Source organism: Daucus carota, chromosome 6 (assembly GCF_001625215.2).
Source record: "Daucus carota subsp. sativus chromosome 6, DH1 v3.0, whole genome shotgun sequence".
NCBI lineage: Eukaryota > Viridiplantae > Streptophyta > Magnoliopsida > Apiales > Apiaceae > Daucus > Daucus carota.
Window position 1 is genome coordinate 21,683,944 of NC_030386.2, and position 18,495 is coordinate 21,702,438.

Here is an 18,495-nt window from a genome sequence, read left to right on the forward strand (position 1 = left end):
AGCTCAATTGCCCACTTGATCAATCTTCCACTAGCCTTAGGGCTATGTATAACATTTCGGAGAGGTTGGTCTGTCAAGACTTCTATCTTATGAGACTGAAAGTAAGGTCTCAACTTCCTCGAGGCCGTAATCATGGCCAAAGCAAACTTTTTGATCACTGAGTAATTGAGCTCCGCTCCATGCAGAACCTTGCTCACATAGTACACTGGTTTCTGGACTTTGGATTCCTCCCGAACCAGGACGGCGCTTAGCGCTTGTTCCGAGACAGCTAAGTATACATACAGGATTTCGCCCTCTACGGGTTTTGATAAGAGTGGTGGCTCTGCCATATATTTCTTTAGATGTTCGAAGGCCACTTGGCTCTCATCCATCCATTCAAAGTTCTTAACCTTCTTTAATGCTTTGAAGAAAGGCAAGCACTTGTCTCCTAACTTGGATACAAACCTTCCCAAGGCTGCAATTCTTCCTGTCAGTTTCTGAACATCCCTTACACTCTTTGGGGGTTCCATATCTAGGATAGCTTTTATCTTGTCGGGGTTGGCTTCAATACCACGCTTTGAGACCATTAGACCCAGGAACTTCCCATAACCGACCCCAAAGGCACACTTAGCTGGGTTTAACATCATCTTATGCGTCCTCAGGACTTCAAAGGCCTCTCTAAGGTGTTCAAGGTGATCCGCTTTGCTCAAGCTTTTCACCAACATATCATCTACATATACCTCCATAGTCTTACCAATCAGATGTTTAAACATCTTGTTTGCAAGGCGTTGGTATGTTGCTCCTGCATTCTTAAGTCCAAAGGCCATAACCAAATAAAAAATACACCAAAGTCAGTGATAAACGATACCTTGGGTACATCGTCCTTGTCCATCCGGATCTGATTATATCCGCTGAAGCCATCCATGAAACTCAGCATCTCATGGCCAGCAGTGGCATCTATCAGTGTATCAATTCTTGGAAGAGGAAAACAATCCTTTGGGCAAGCGTCATTTAGGTCAGTGAAGTCTACACACATCCTCCACTTCCCATTAGCTTTCTTGACCATAAAAGGGTTGGCCAACCATTCTGGAAATTGAATTTCCTCAATAAACCCGGCTTCCAGCAACTTATCGACCTCCTGTTTAATGGCTTCTTGCCTTTCGGGAGTGAAATTCCTCTTCTTTTGCTTAATCGGTTTCCTATCGGGATTCACATTCAACTTATGGGTCATGAATAAGGGATCAATACCTGGCATGTCAGCTGCTGTCCAAGCAAAAACATCACGATTGTTCCTCAAGAACCTCATTAGTTCCTGCCTCAAGTCTTCCTGAAGTAAGGCTCCAATATAAGTAACCTTTTCGGGTTCCTCAGTATACAATGAGATTGGAATCAAGTCCTCGGCGGGCTTGCCTCTTCTTTCTTCCTCTTCTCGGACATCGAGATCCTCTATGGGTAGTACTTGCCCCCCAGTTCCTCCAGATCTTAGTGCCCCAATATAACAGTTGCGGGCCATTTTCTGATCTCCTAATTCTTCTCCAATTCCGTTCCTAGTCGGGAATTTAATCTTCATGTGGTAAGTGGACGGGATTGCCTTAGAAGCGTGTATCCCTGTCCTCCCAAGGATGGCATTATAGGTCGACGAGGCTTTAACAACCAAGAAATTTATCATACATGTGGCTTGCCTAGGTTCGGTACCCATAGTTACAGGGAGTTGGATCATGCCTTCAATCTTGATTTCCACATTGTTGAAGCCATATATCGGCATGTCCGAGGGTGTTAGTTGAGTATCGGAGTATCCCATCTTTTCATAGGCATCATAGAACAAGATATCCACCGAGGCTCCATTGTCAATGAGCACTCTCTTTACGGACGAGTTTCCAATCACTGGTGTAATTACTAAGGGGTCATCATGGGGGAACTTTACCTTCTCGAGGTCGACGTTATCGAATGTCATTGCATAGTCAATTTTTGCCCGCATCGGGGGTTCTCCAACTATACTCATTACTTCTCTTGCATAAGCCTTCCTCGAGTTACTGGAAGTACCAGCGGCTGTAGGCCCTCTGGAGATCACATTAATAACAGGCCCTCGAGGCTAAGCTCTCTTGTCATCATTGTCTCTTCCACGGTTGTCATTGTCCCGATAACTTTTGTCTCCATCCTTGGTGAACTTGGACAACTTGCCTCTTCGGATCAAGAATTCAATTTCATCTTTCAGCTGCCGACAATCATCGGTTTTATGCCCCGTGTCTTTGTGGAATCGACAATACAAATCCTTGTTTCGTTTCTCGGGGTCAGTCCTTATGGGCTTCGGCCATCGGACACTCTCATCCTTTTCGATCTCCATTAGGATTTGACTTCTTGGGGCATTGAGTCTAGCATATTCAGTGAACCTTGGTCCCACCTTCTTTTTAGCAGGCGACTTCTCATCATCATCCTTTTTGGCATATTTATTCTCAGCGTTATACTCGGCATCATTCCCACGTTTCTTAAAGTTAGCGTTCGGCCCTTGATTACTCTGGGATTTTCTTAGGCTTTCCTCTGCCTTAATATACTTCCCGGCTCTCTCTTGTAAGTCGTTCATATTATCAGGGGCTCTCTTGGCTAGAGACCTGCGAAAATTGTCATCAGTGGTACCTTGCTGGAGTGCAATCATGGCTACCTTCTGATCTAGGTCTGGGACCTTCAAGGCCTCTTTGGTAAAACGATTCATATACTCCCGGAGTGATTCGTTTTTACCCTGGTGTAAATTCATTAATGAGGCGGAGCTTTTGGCGTGAGTTTTGCTTCCAACGAATTGTCCTATGAAGGCCCTGCTCAAGTCAGCAAAACAAGAGATAGAATTAGGGGGTAGGCGACTATACCAATAAATAAGAGCGTTCATGAATGTTCGAACGTGGTTAGCGGGATCACCCGTGCCATCATAAGCTTTTATGGTTGGGAGTTTGAATTTTCTTGAAATCCTTGCACCCATAATTTCCTGGGTGAAAGGCGGAACAGGGTTATCAGGATCGCCCGCGGGTAACAAGTGAATCTGATTCATGACATTCTGACGGGGGTTTTCATCTCTTGGTTCCGGAGGTGGCAACCTTGCCTGGTCCCTTTTTAATCGTGCAATTTCCTCCTCATAAGCACGGATTCGATCCTCATAGGCATGGTTCGTTGCTCCACGGAGCTCATTAGCCTCCTGCCTATGGCGGCGTCGACGGTGTCGAGTATGATTGGTATCTCTTCTCCTCCGAGGGGGGGATCACGCTCTTGCTCCGACTCAGAGGAGTCGTAATCAGTTACGTGCACATAGTCATCACCCGTGCCTCCACGAGTGGTTGTTGTGACGGTTGAGTAATGCGTGCCGGCGTCGGTGACGGTTGCAATTACTCGAGTCAGAGGGGGCAGCGAGCCAAAAGTCAGGGGAGCGGTAGTTTGAGCAATGGTCGTACCGAGCGGGAGGGAGGTAGTTACAGGGGTTGATTCAGTCGAGACTCCAGTGGTGGTTCGGCTTCGTGGAACATGGATTTCAGAACGTGGTCCGGTTGGGTTCGTCATGGTTGTTGTTTCGTTTCCCACAGACGGTGCCAAATGTTATGGAACAGAAAACAAAGGGGGTGAGCGATTCGTGCTTTGGACTGGTCTCGATGCGAGATGCCTACGTATCCTCTGCTAGGAGAAGAATCAAGTCCAAAACGTAGTTCTATTTTGGAGGGGTAGAGCCCTTTATATAGATACTTCGGAGTCAGAAGCTGAATGGAAGTACGATTCCACGTATCAGACTTCTTATCGAAGTATGCTTCGGTGTCGGGGATAAGACTGAACTCTTATCTTCGAATATTAATGTTTATCATGGATTCCCGGACATTTATCCGTGAGAATTAGTAGCCTTACAGGACTCAGGCTCGTAGCTGGGCCGTTATATGGGTCTCGAGTCCATCTAAACTCTCCTTACGATTCATGCATCTGGGCTGGGCCGTTATTGGATCGAAGCGGAATTTAAATCTGATTAAATCCGGATACTCAGGCCTTTATTGGATCGGGTCGTAGTACTCAATTAACCCAATCCCTATCACATATATATTAATTTCATAAATTAGACCTGTCATTTATGTTTTGATACCTATCTTGAGAACTATTTTGACATCTTATATTGTGTTAATATTAAAAAAAATGTTAGGTCTCAATTTTTTTTCCAAATCTACTTAATAATACATGACGCGCTTCACTCTTATTAATAGTATATTGAAAAAATTATCCCATTAAAATCAGTCTATCTTTCTAGCACCTAATTTAAGAAAAAACTTTGGGATATCATTAATATAATTTCCATCCCACAATCCATATACATAGGGAGAACAAACTATACCAGATGAAAATGGATACATTTTTTCTGGAAGAAAAATTAATATAACTAATATATTTTAGTATTGACCATAATAAATGTTCAACCTTTTAGATTATAAATTTAAATCTCTTGTAACTGGGAAAAAAATACATACACATATATATTAAAATTATTTATTTATTTATTTATTAAATAAGATAAATCACACAGAATCCCATGCTTCCTGTGAAAACAGAGATGATCGGAAAATGACTCAAAAAGAAGTGATCCTTCCTTGAAAGCCTTATTTGTCGAATAAATGCTTCCAAGCATATGCTTGCGTTTACTTTATATTTAGCAATCATCATCACCGGCACAGACTAAACGTTAAACATGGGTTTAGTCTTGTTCTTTCATTATAAACTATTCATACATTTAAGGTGTCTAGAACATTTGGTCATTTTAACATTTTATCGTACTCCATGACTTTAACACACCTAATTACTTGCTCTAATCATTGCTTTCTAGCCGTGTTCTAATAATTTCAAAATTACAAAATAAAACTTAATTAATTTTTAAAGTACAATTATATAAATTTATCCATTACACTCTAATTACACTCCAATTGATTAATTACGATTCTGATTTATATAATTAAATTCACATATATAATTGGATATAATAAATATTTTATACAAAACTTATGTAAATATGATTTTCTCCACCATCCACAAAACATTAAACATTTGGTCTTTTGATTTAAACCAAAAACGATATTAATTAAATATTTACAAAATTGCTGCCTATTAACGTAACTATAAATTTCCAATTTCACAACTGAACTACCTGATCCAACCATTTATGCGACGTCTTTGCCATATGGTAGTTACTACTTTTTCTTTATTTTACAAAATATTCAGACTTTTTAGAAAGCGAGCAAAAAACAAAGTTAAAAAGTTTAAGCGTGAATAATAGAGCAGTTGTCTCCCATAATACACATAGTACACAGCAGCCTCAACGAGAGCGCGCAATCTATCTATATATATATACACAAATAATACACACAACAATGGCATGTACGTAGCTAGTAGCGTAGAGCTGAATCGAAAGAATGAAAGTGTTGGTTTCGGCGGTGTTGATCGCAATTTCACTCGCGCTTCACGCTTCCGCTCTCAAGGTTAGTTAATCTCTTCATCATCTGAACAACACAACGCAAGTGACGTTGATTCTGAATGATTCAGACGTTTGTTACGATTCAACAGCAAGGAAAGACGTGTTTGGTGAATAGCAACTGTGATGAGGGCTTGCATTGTGAAGCCTGTCTCGCCGATTCTAAACTTAGGGCTCGCTGTACGCGTATCAGACCTCTTATCCCCACTACACAAGTACAATTTTTATTTCGATGATTTTAGTATTGGTGCGAGTGAGTAGAATTGTAATTGTGTTTGTAAATTGTTCTGTTTTTGTTTTGAAAAATGAGATGATGAAATTTTCAGGTGCTAGGATTGCCGTTTAATCGCTACTCGTGGCTAACCACGCACAATTCGTTTGCTAGATTAGGTGCTAAATCAGCTACCGGATCTCCTATAGTAGCTCCCGAGAATCAGCAGGATAGCGTCGCTAGTCAACTCCAAGTATGTTTTCTGTGTTAATGCTCTGCTGCTGCCATCAAACTGTTCCGCTTTTGCCATTTGTTTTTCTCTAATTAAAACGACAATACTGCTCTTTTTTGCATCCGGTGATCCATTATCTTTTGTTTAATTACGCGGTGGAAATGGAACAGTCTTGCCTTGCAAGTGTTGGCACAACTATTGCATGCCATGAGTGCTTCTAGGATATGCATAGAATAGTTGGTAGTTGGTATGAGATTAGTTTATTTGCAACAGGCTTTTTTCGACTAAGTTTATGTTTTATTAGTGCCATCATAATGTACCTAATACACAGTTTACTCGATTCTTAATTGGCAACTTGGATAGAATGTGACCATCCGAGAATAAACACCCATCATTATGTTAGTGCTAAATTAGTGTTATAGTTCTGTGTTTGATGAAAGAAAAGTGCATGCTTGACTAAATTAGCCTGCAATTCGGAGTAGCTCTGCTGTTTAGGTTTATTAACTAATTAGGTGTAAAGATCTCATATTGCACTTTGCAGACAAGTATATAATATGACCCCGTAAGAGCCCCATCATGTATAAGCTGTTGCAATGCCAGTATGTAACTTTATTCAGATTCAAAACGAACTTTACTAAGGAGTGATTCAGTAGTTGGATGCTGCGAAGTTTATCATACTAGAAACATATGGAAGTTAGAAAAGGTTGCAGAACGTTATACTTGAAATAATACCCCCGTTGCATCGTTAAGATTTCAGGCTAGTATTTCCGTGCCTTAATAGCAGATATTGCATGTCAGAAACTACTTAAATTAAAACAGGGTCGAGGGTTTCCTATAATCAGATATTAACTTTTAGAATAAATAGATATTTTAGTGAAACCTTGTTTGTTCATATTAAAAATGCAGAGCATTGTTTCAATCAGAGAAAGAAAGATATAATTATTTCATAAGATGGAAATGTGCTCTAAAAAGTGCATTTAACTTATCCTGTCTTTTATTTGATTTCCTCACTTGTTTCAATTTGAAACTGATCTAATTCACATGCACAGAACAATATGACCGCTGTGAATTTAACTTAGCTTTGTTGAATTTTTCATCTCGGTTATAAACTTAGTTGATATAATGAGTATATCCTGGGAATTTTTATCATGCAGAATGGTGTTCGGGGATTGATGCTTGATTTGTATGACTTCCAAGATGATGTTTGGTTATGTCACTCTTTTGGTGGAAAATGCTACAACTACACTGCTTTTGTAAGTACTCATATTTCATGTTATTTCCTAATCGCAAGGGCTTAAATGATTTGGTTTTGTATTTTTTTTTCTTTGTGGTATCTGGTGGGAAATATCGCCCGGATTTCGTTATCCTCACCTTATCTAATGACCTTGTACTTGCTCTATGCTCACTTATTATAATCTATGTTGCTTTCAACCTAGGTTGTTTCTGGTTTGTACATACAAGGTTAAAATATACACCATCATCATTTATGTTCTCCGTATTAATATATATAGTTATAGAGCAACTTATTTTGTAATCAAATTCCTTATTGTTGGATTAAGCAGTGTTGCTAATTTCTGTGGTTCTCGCTCAAAACTACGTCACTAATTCTGCACTGCGTTCGTGCTTAAGACGTAGGAGCTACTGCCTACTAGGGTCAGCTTTGGCATCTTACTCCTTTTTCTTTGTTGCTTTATATTTAGAGAAAATTATGTATATGTATTTATTAAAAGTTCATAACATTCTATTGATTGTTGATTTCTTGTATCAATTTATTAGCTCCTACATATGCTTCTTCACTAGGTACCTGCAATCGTTGTTCTTAAAGAGGTTCAAGCATTTCTAGTATCAGACACTTCTGCGATAGTCACTCTTATAATTGAAGACTATGTTACATCTCCAAATGGGCTAACCAAGGTATTTGATAATGCTGGACTTAAGCCGTTCTGGTTCCCAGTATCACGAATGCCAAAAAATGGTGAAGATTGGCCCATAATAGATGATATGATCAAGCAAAATCAGCGTTTGGTAGTTTTCACTTCAAAATCCAGGAAGGAAGCAGCTGAAGGAATTGCTTATGAATGGAGATACTTGGTAGAAAATCAATGTGAGTTTGATGCCCATCTTTTCCTTTCACTTTGAGTAATATATGGAAAAGAAACATTACTTCCAGAGAACCTCAGGCAATGTATTGGGTCCTCATCTGCAGATGGTAAGGGCGGTATGAAGGCTGGATTGTGTCCCAACCGTGCAGAATCTCTTCCCATGAACACAACAACAAGGTCACTGATCCTAATGAACTACTTCCCAGATGGGCCACTTCTAACACAAGCTTGCAAGGATAATTCTGCTCCTCTGATGAACATGTTGAATACTTGTCATGTACTAGCTGGTAACCGATGGCCTAACTTCATAGCTGTTGATTTTTACAAGGTACCATCTCTTGAAAAATCTGTATCATGCATTGTTGTGGACTAGAGAACAACTGCACCACTAAAATATTGATAAAATCAGTGTTGATAATTTGCAGAGGAGTGAAGGAGGAGGATCCCCTGCTGCTGTAGATCGGGCAAATGGAGAGCTTATCTGTGGATGCCAATCCATTTCAAATTGCAAGGTTTGCAGCATCACGTAATTTTTAGCCAAAGTCTTTTGAGTTCAAAGATGTAGAGAAGTTGTGCTTTTAAGATTGCTAGATGAAATATGAAAGTGTAACAGCTAATTACTAAACTAGTGTAGATATTATGATGAAATAACTTAATCTCTCAAGACTGTCATGTGCAGGCAAACGCAACTTTTGGAGACTGTAATGTCCCTGCGCCCCCAAGTTCAACGTCTAAAGATACATCCGGTGCTGCTTATGTGGAATTCAGACCATTTAAAATGCTATGCTTATTGGGAGTACTTTTCTTGGCCGACAAGTTGATTTCATGAGTAGGGATCTTAATCTTCAGTAAATTCAATTCCACCATTAGGAAATATAGGAAAGTGGCACTAGCAGATTGATAGCCGTCATATGTTGTATCACCAATTTACCACGCAATTATGTGTTCACACAATTCTTGATATGATTTGTCATTAGCTTCTGAATCTTTGGTTCTTTGTTAATAGCAGGCACATCTGGATGTTAGTTTCTATAAGTGTTGTGCTTGGTGCAGCTAGTTTTGTTTTGGTAGTAAGGAGCATGATAATAATGTCAATGTGGCTCCCAGGCTTGAGGTTTCCGGTATATATGTTCTGTTTAATGGTCACTGTATTTATGGTACATCAGTAAGCAGCATGGCATTTGTTGGGCACAAAGTGGGGGCGGATCCATAATTAAATTATTTTTTTAGAGGGGCAACTAGCATGTTTTCGAAAAATACTTGTATATTTTTAAATTTTCTTAAGACATTTCTATTATAATTTTATTAAATTTAGAATGATAAAAATATGTTAATTTTTTTTTAAAGAGATATATGACTCTCCAAGCCTCCTACTAAATCCGTTCTTGATACTCTTATGTTGCCACGTCTTAAAGTTTAAAGTATAATTATTATAATTAAAAATATTATGTATATATATATATATTTTTATTTATATATATATACACAGAGTCATGCTCCAGGGAGAACCAATGTTATGGTGAGATATGAGATCTAATCTCAGCCACTCATTTAAATACATTATATTCATCTCTCACCATTCATTTAATATTTTAATATTTCACCTTATTTTAATTCAACTACTTATCACCTTCAACCACCGCTGACCACCACCACCTCCTTCGGCAACCACCACCACCTCCGGCGACCACCAAAAAATCACCACCGGCAAACATAAAATCACCATCGGGAAACTAAAAATCACCACCGGAAAACTAAAAATCACCGCCAGAAAACCAAAAATCAACACCAGAAAATTAAAATCACCACACCACCACCATTTACAAACCACCACCACCACTCCCAAATCTGAAAATCACCATCAAAAAATAAAAAATCAGCGTCATAAAATAAAAAATCACCACATCACCACCATCTACAGACCATCACCACCATCTACAGATCCCCGAAATCTGAAAAATTACGAAAAATCACTGCCAGGAAATAAAAATCACCACCGTAAAATTAAAAATCACCACATCATTCCCGATCATGACTTTCCCAACCACCTACAAATCAATATATCAAACCGATACCACCGCCGCCACACTGTTACTACCATCAAACCACCACCATCAAACAAAACAAGAAATTGATTGATGCATTTTCACAAACATAAGAGCGACAATATGCTGAAGAGTATAATCCGGACTGCTGGCAATTGTAAAAATCTTGACCACCGTAAAATCTTGACTGATGGCAGGAGAAAATCGAAATCGGAGGTATGTTTATGGTGTTGGTTGTGTGTGTTGCGCTCGCGACGACGAGGGAGATGACGGCAGAGGAAGCCCAGCCGCAGGGATGTGTGGGAAATGGCAGAAAAAATGGGGTAAACGGTAAGAGAGGGAGGCGCGGCGAGAGGAGATGGAGAGAGAGAGATGAAGAGAGAGGGGGAGCAGATCTGGTATTCGGCAGTGGCGGGCGTGGTGGGTAGTCGGTGGTGTTGGTGGTCGGTGACGGTCAGAGGTGATGGAGGGAGACAATCGAGAGAGAAGACAGTGGGTGGGTGTTGAGGGAGGTGGGTTATAAATTATGTGGTCATGATTTAATTTGGGGATAATAAATGTGTGGCTGAGATTAGATCTCATATCTCACATTAGTTGGGGTTCTCATTTGAGCATTTGCCTATATACACATATCCAGATATCCAGATTGGGTCATTAACGGATTGCTTTGAGCTTTTGAATTCATATAGATTGGGTCATTAACGGATTGCTTTGAGCTTTTGAATTCATATCCACCAGATTTTTCTTATCGAATTAAGTTTGGGATCAGATTTTTTTTAACCGATCCATATCCGTTAGGACACATTTGACATGACTTTATCGACATAATCATGTAGTATTATGATTTGACAATCGATTCTAAATATCTTGATCGCAACTGTTAAATTTATTTAGAATAATGTAATTATAATTTTAATTTATAAAAAATGTAAATTAAATATACGGTTAAGAGTATATCTTAATAACTGAAATGTCAAATTTCAAAAATGAAATACCGGAAATTTTGCAGTATTTCTCTGCATTTTAACATGTTGTATTATGTTTCGTCCATAGACCGTGGGTATTTAATGGGCTCGGATTCAAACATACATGGATCAAAAACTACTATTTTACCTATTTGGACACTGACCTCGCGATTTTAAAGGCATGAACTAATTGCATTTGGGCTAATATTAACTAGATTGTGAACGAAATCACGAATCAAAGTTACAGCACCAAACATTAGCACTCTTTAAGTAACCTTTCCCGGCGATATCTTATTTATGTTCATATAGTGATTTCATTATTATTAATGTGAGTGGAATCAGTTATATATTACTAATTAAAATTTGCTAATTTTTTTTAAATAATTTGAGGATATATAGCATTTTTCTTCTTTTTATTATAACTACAACACATTTTAATATCATCACTAAAAGAGGCTTAATAATTAAAAATTTATTTGATATACTACTAAAAAATATTAATCCAAACCCTATTCAAATTTATCAAAAAAAGCTGTACAGCAGAAATATCTACACTACAACCAAACAATTTGTCGCTTTTTAAGAAATCTATGTATAAATTAAATTATCATCAAAAATGTGTTATAGTCTCAGATGATACTAAAGCATCAACACGAAACCAAGAAGCATCAACTTATGAAAGATGAAGGTGGCTGTAGACTAATAAGAGAGGCACATCTGATTCCTAATCACGAAAATTAAGAACGTAATCATCGAAAATTAACATTATAATATCCAAAATCACACGGCTCAAGACACTCTCACTTGTCTAATACTCTTAATCTAACCCGATTACAATACGAAAATAATATTCTAATCTGGGTTTAGATGCTTAGTTATAATACTCCACGAGCACGCTCTCCAATCTGGAAATAATGTTTTGTTACACGCACAAAGCAATGCAATGCTAAGATGTTAGCAACATGGTTTACAGTTTGTAGATAGCCTAATGTAGGTGAGCTAGGAGGCATAAATATTCTGTACAGGTGGAGAATATAAGGTTAATGGTTTGCTCCGTACATACATAAACATAAATGTTTAGAAGAGTGTCGTCGTAATTTACTTGTTTAATTAGACAATAATTAATACAACAAACCAACAAAACAAATTCACAGGTAATTTTAGGCTTAATATTGACAAATGCAAGGTCATTTGTTAAATCTAAACGACAATATCTGGATCGTTGAGACCTCTAGATGATCATGATCAGTTTCTTAATTTCTGGATGAATGATGTTGTTTGTTGATAACATTTTCTGATTTAGCTAGATGATATATAATTATCAATATATTCTCCGATGAGTAATATTTGAACAAGATATTTTTTTTATATCCACAAGGCCATGGCAGTAATCATATTTCAATATATTAATATTCTTTTCAAGTGATACTAAAGCACCAGAATTTTTTTTATATTATTGATGTGTTACATATTAGCATTATAATATTGAAAATTATAGTATGAAAATTATAAATTATAATAATTATGTAATTTCACTTGTAATTTTCCAATTCTATTTTTTTCTATTTAATTAATTGTATCCCATTACTTTTATTGTTAAACTTGTATGCAACCAAAATAATTTGATTAATATGAGAGTTTAAAATTTCAATGTGGAATTGTTTTTTAACCGCATTTTACAAAGTACGACCAAGACATGACTAATCTGGACGACAGGAGCATGAAATACTAGGTTGTATTGTCCAGCAGTTTTTTGAAAACTTTTTCTATCGTCCAGTTCAAACACAATATAATCAAATGGTCTTAACAAGATGAGGTCTGAACGAGCCAATAAAATCTCTCATTCAGTTATTAACAAATCGCCCTGTAGCTAATTAGTTAAGTAAGTACTGTATAATATTCATAATCTTAATGATTTCTATAATTCAAAAGCAATTTTTATATCTACTTTTATCATTGTAGAATTTAGCCACGGCACTTGATCTACGTGAGTACACTTAATTTGGATTAATTGAAGGAGTATCTAACAAGCATAACCATGTCAGTTGTTGCTTACAAGGAAGAATTGTTGTTTAATTATTATATGTATTTTGGTTGCTTTTACTGTTTTACCTGATAGGGGCCTTAATTAATTAATATTTTTGCTACATAATAAATTGTAATTCATTATCAACATATACTCAAATATCATACGGGGAGGTAAGTTTACAGGAATTAGTATATAGTGAGTTAGTTTCGAATATAATTTAATTGGGATAACATTTTAAATTTAAGTAAACTTAACGTCGCTTCACGAGGCAAAATTCTAAAAATTCCAAGTAAAAAACTGAGAATGGTGAAGTTACAAGCGAGTAAATAATGAAGAAAAAGACAAATCTGCCAAGATTGCAAAGAATGAGCAAGTAATATTTGGGCACCAATGGAAAAAAAGACAAGTTGAATGATAAAAAGATGGGGGAGTGGCCAGCACAGCAGTTACAGACTCTGAAAGCTGGTATAGCAAGTACTCGAGACTTCCTCCATTCAGCCTTAAGATTCAAGTGATGATATACATTCTTCAATCATCTCATCACTATTTTTGACTGCATATATCTATTCCAAACGACCATGACCATCCCCTCCAATCTCACCTGATACGATACTTGCACCACTGATACCATGAAATTCGAGTTTTGAGTTTCTTTAGTATTAAAATTGTAGATTTTTTTCAATTGCTGACATTTTTTAGTCAGATAATTTAGAATTCTGGTTATTTTACAGCAAATATATGTTTTTACAAGAAAGTATGGGACGTTTCTCAGCTTTTGGGGCATGCATGCTCGATAAAGAAAGTTTGAATAACAAACAGTTCCCCTTTGTCAAAAGGAAGAGTTGCAGACCCACTTCTACATCTAATTTGGTGGGATATAATGATAATAAGTATTATTAATACACTAGTTGAGAAGATTTGAGTAATCATTCAGTCTAAATCTGCCCTTTTTCTTTCTCTTTATCCCCGTCCAGATTATTTTCTTCATTCCCCTTTTCCTGGTAATTAGGAGCTTCTTCCTCAAGTTAGACATTGCTTGCCCCGTTACGTTACCCTCAGTTATTCAGCGTAAAGACTAATACATCTGATATCAGTAATTCATCCATAACAAGCAGACACTTGACTATCCCGACTATTCCGACAAATATGACAATTCGATGTTGAGGGCCACTGAAATATGAATCAAAGACATTATTATTTGCGAGTCTCTCACGTCTCTATCCCCGGCCTAGCCATAGTATGTAGCACAATTGGTGGATGAGACCAATCTTTATCACTCAATGTGAAGAAGATACTTGCTAGCTGACTACAAGTCATGGACCACATCAGATCCACTAATTCAAGCACACCCACGTGTCACGTAACCGGATAGGCCACGTCCAAAGTTGCCTCAATTATTTTTGTCAAATCATCAGTCACAAGCCAACCAGTTTAGTTGGTTTACTGGTGAGCCTACTGTTTTACACCACACTCCAGTGCTGCTGCTATTGGATTATGCATGACAAGGAATAATTTTTCCCAAAAGAATGATAAAGTAAATTCAAAGGGACAGAACAAACTTCCCCTCTCCACCAATCATCCATTATACATTAGAAAGTGTCATATACTTATTTCATATAATTTTTTAATGCTTAAAGCAAATTTAATCCAGCTTTATATCTTTTAAAGGTTTGAAGCAGAGGTCAACTTTAAAAACAGTTGAAATATAGCATAAATTCATATGACATTTTTTTCCTCTAAAATTGTAGATGAACTGATTCTCAACATGGTATTAGACGATTGAAATATTATATAAATTCATATTACATCTTCATCTAATACTTTAAAATTTTAAATGGAACGATTCTCAACATAATTTTGAGCTCTAGCAGGTCTCAAGTTCATTTTTTCATATAAGAAAGGATTAATGAACCAATTAACTTGAGGCTATACTGTATTAAGACAAAACTAAAGGGGTTGGGGAATATAAAGGTTGAAAAACAACATGGGTTTTACCTTTAAAAAAGCAGGTTTTTGAAAATAAAAGATGCTTATTCCGTGACATCAACCACATGTTGTTGGGTTCATGGTGCCACAGCCGTAGAGATTTGGAAAATTGCCCTAAAGTTAGGACATTCTAACTTTATTGCCATTAAACTAAACCTTAGTCTCGCAAGTAGCTTTTAGGCAACTAAATTTTATTATCTGCTTTGGAATTCGTAATTGTCACCGTTAATTAGTTTAATCCTTGTGCGCAAGACTTTAAGTAGAACAGAATCTAAGCTTTATGAACTTTGCAATTTGCTTACACTGTTCATCCATGTGGATAAGAATGCAGGTTTCTTCCAGATGAATATAAAATATTCTATTTTGGTTACAATCAAGGTAACGAACTTTTTTAAAAATCGGTGATCAATCGTGAATACATGTTATTTCATAATTTTTTTTAAGTAGATATTATTTAATAACTTATAATACTGATTAAATTTTAACTGTTTAATGTATTATTCGATTAATCTTTGATCAATCTGATTAGTTTTTATTCGGTGTCCTCTCGGTTGAGTCGAATTTGAAACCCCACCGACCACAATAAAAGACAAAAATGGTGTATTAGAAGAGAACAGTACAGTACTCCCTCCGTCTCTAAATACTTTTCCTGTTTGCCAACACACACTTTTAATTGTTAATATCTTTCATTTCGTAGTAGTATTAAATATAAAAACTTCACTGTATTAAACTATTTGTGAGTACAAATCTAACAAGATCACTAATGACTATATTTACTTTTATAGATTAGATGTAAATTAGTAATTTGTCTCATGTTATGAACAGTACCGACATCACAAACAGGAAAAGAAAAAAGAACGGAGGGAGTAGTATACATGTGTTATTTGAAAGTTGAAAGCAGCACCGGAACAAAACTGAACCACTGCGCATCTGACTGCAAATTCTGATTTTCGTCTCAGTCAGCAGCATCATCACCGTCTCACTACTGAATACTGAATGCTTCAATTGGACCCCACACACTTGGTTCCGGGTTAATCCATCTAAATCCAAACAAACCTACAAATAAGCGAACCTGATAGGTGACTCCAAATAGGTGAAATATTACACAATAAGCAAAGCGAAATAAAAAGAGTGAACCGCAACAACAAAAAGAATTGATTTGGCAAGCATAATTACTAACTCCTTTGTCATAAGTTGGTCAAAAATTGGTAAAGGCTTTAAAGACAGGACTAAAGAAAGGGAAAAGAACAAGCGGGGATTAGCTGGAGATCACGTGCATGGTGGAAACAGGAAGGGGACTGGAGGGGTGGCCAGGCCCGATATGTTGCCGGGTTGACCACAGACAACATTGAGTTATCTTTGTTGGCTTACATGTAGCTGCTACTCTCATCATATATATACAGTTTGTATGTAATGCATATAAAACATTTGCATGTCCTTCTCTCTGTCCCACGCGTGCATTCCCACACCTAAAGGACACCCGCCCCTCTCCTCACTCACTGCCCACTGTAACTCACTCATGCATGCAGGCGTGTCCCGATACTCTGACAAACGATTATCACAGCATATGTATTCTGTTCTAAAATTTTGTGATTAATTACAATTAATTATCAATTAATCCATATTTTGTAGCTTGTTGAACTGATTAAATATCCGATTATTCAACTAATCACACGATTAGTTCCCAGTCAATTATCTCCTATTAATTTTTGTTCAGTAACTTTACTGATTCTCGATTTTTACAACATTCCATACGTACAATATAGAATTAACATATATATTAATTTTTTAAAGGAATACGTGTGAGTTGATAATTGACACAAGAGTAGTGCTAGGTGCACATAATTGTGTACAAAAAATTTGTACATAATGATGTGGCAAGTGATGTGGTGGCTTTTAATTGGGGTGGTTGGTGTAAATGCAGGAGGGGCATCCAATTAAAACCCACCACATGTCATTATGTACATGTTTTTGGACACAATTATGTGCACCAAGGATTTTCTTTGACACAATACTACGACTCTACATTGGTCTTAATTTTAACTTTATGCGGACTAGTGAAGAGCTAGTGAAACTTAATTTTCAAGAGTACAATACAGAACAAAAAAACACAAGTCAGGTGCAGATAATAAGACTCAGATCTCAGAGCACTAAGAAAAAATCCTGACACAACGAAAAGGAGATGGTCTTTGCTGAATGCAAACGAGTAAATGTCATCCACGTCTGTGTGGAAGTACACACACTTTTGTGCAATGCACATAACGAGTCTAGCGAAGAGATAAGTGAAAAAACAAAGGGGGTTCAAAGAAAGAGGTGGAAGGACAAGCTGGAGGCTCATTGGTTTGACCTGTGACCAAATAGATGTACACACCGCCCAACCCAACCGTGTTTTCATTTTGAAGACATTACAGCACAGCACCAATGACAACACAGTTAATTTCAGCTCCCCGGTCAATTTTCAAACGCTCCATTATCAACATTATTTCAGTTTTCATTGCTTTCTGCTGCATGCGTTATCCCAAGACCCCAACACAGACTCCCATTATGTCAAACTCTGTGTATTTATTACGGTAACACCACTGTTCGGTATGCGATTTAACTTTTTAATTACTCTGTTTTTTTAATATAGTATTTCAGTTTTTCAGAAGTCAAATTGACTAAATATTGATAAATACTCCCTCCATCCCAAATAAATTAGATGAGCTCGTTGACTTCGGACACGTACTTTAAAGTTCATTGACCGCATAGTTACATCACTTATTTTTGAAATTTTATTTTTTCAAATAAAAATTTAAATATGAAATTTTTATTTACAAAAGAAAAATTTTTTAAAAAAAATTCAGAGCTATACGGTCAATGCACCTTAAATTACGTGCCTAAAGTCAACTAGCTCATCTAATTTGGGATGGAGGAAGTATTAATTTATAATATTAGAAAATAAAAAATTATAGACTAGTTTTACTTTTCAATGATAATTTTTTATATTTTATTTTCAATTATATAATATATATATATATATATATATATATATATATATATAAATTACAGTCACACTATTATAAATTTGACTAGTCAAAATTCAAAAAAAAAATTATTTGTGGACGGAGAGAGTATTTGAATTAATTTAATTTATTGATTGAAAATTAAAATAAATACTATTTTAAAAAAAAGTAAAAGCTATGTTCTAAAATAAATTAAATATTAATTTCTGAAATATTTTTAGCTTTTCACAATTGTATATAAATTTAGTTTAAACTAATTTTATCACTCATAAATGAGATAATTAATTAACTTCTCCTCACTTTTCTACGTTACTTCCTCCATCCCAAATTAGATAAGTTAGTTGACTTTGAGCACGTAACTTAAGGTGTATTGACCGTATAGCTCAGAAATTTATCTTTTAAAATTTTCTTTTGTAAATGAAAATTTCATATTTAATTTTTTATTTAGTAAAATAAAATTCT

The 18,495-nt window shown here is 36.4% G+C and overlaps 2 protein-coding genes across 2 annotated transcripts; one reads left to right on the forward strand and one right to left on the reverse strand.

Moving 5' to 3' along the window:
* Positions 1-2,071: 2,071 nt before the first annotated feature.
* LOC135147248 (uncharacterized) lies at positions 2,072-3,019 on the reverse strand. The gene has a single exon (XM_064080134.1). It carries the CDS (start codon positions 3,017-3,019, stop codon positions 2,072-2,074), a length of 948 nt encoding a protein of 315 aa, XP_063936204.1.
* A 2,247-nt stretch (positions 3,020-5,266) lies between these two features.
* LOC108225753 (PI-PLC X domain-containing protein At5g67130) lies at positions 5,267-9,041 on the forward strand. The gene is made up of 8 exons (XM_017400698.2): positions 5,267-5,468; positions 5,554-5,676; positions 5,788-5,925; positions 7,059-7,157; positions 7,705-8,008; positions 8,111-8,334; positions 8,432-8,518; positions 8,686-9,041. The coding sequence occupies exons 1-8, from the start codon at positions 5,403-5,405 to the stop codon at positions 8,833-8,835; spliced, it is 1,191 nt and encodes a 396-aa protein (XP_017256187.1). The 5' UTR covers positions 5,267-5,402; the 3' UTR covers positions 8,836-9,041.
* The last annotated feature ends 9,454 nt before the right edge of the window (positions 9,042-18,495 follow it).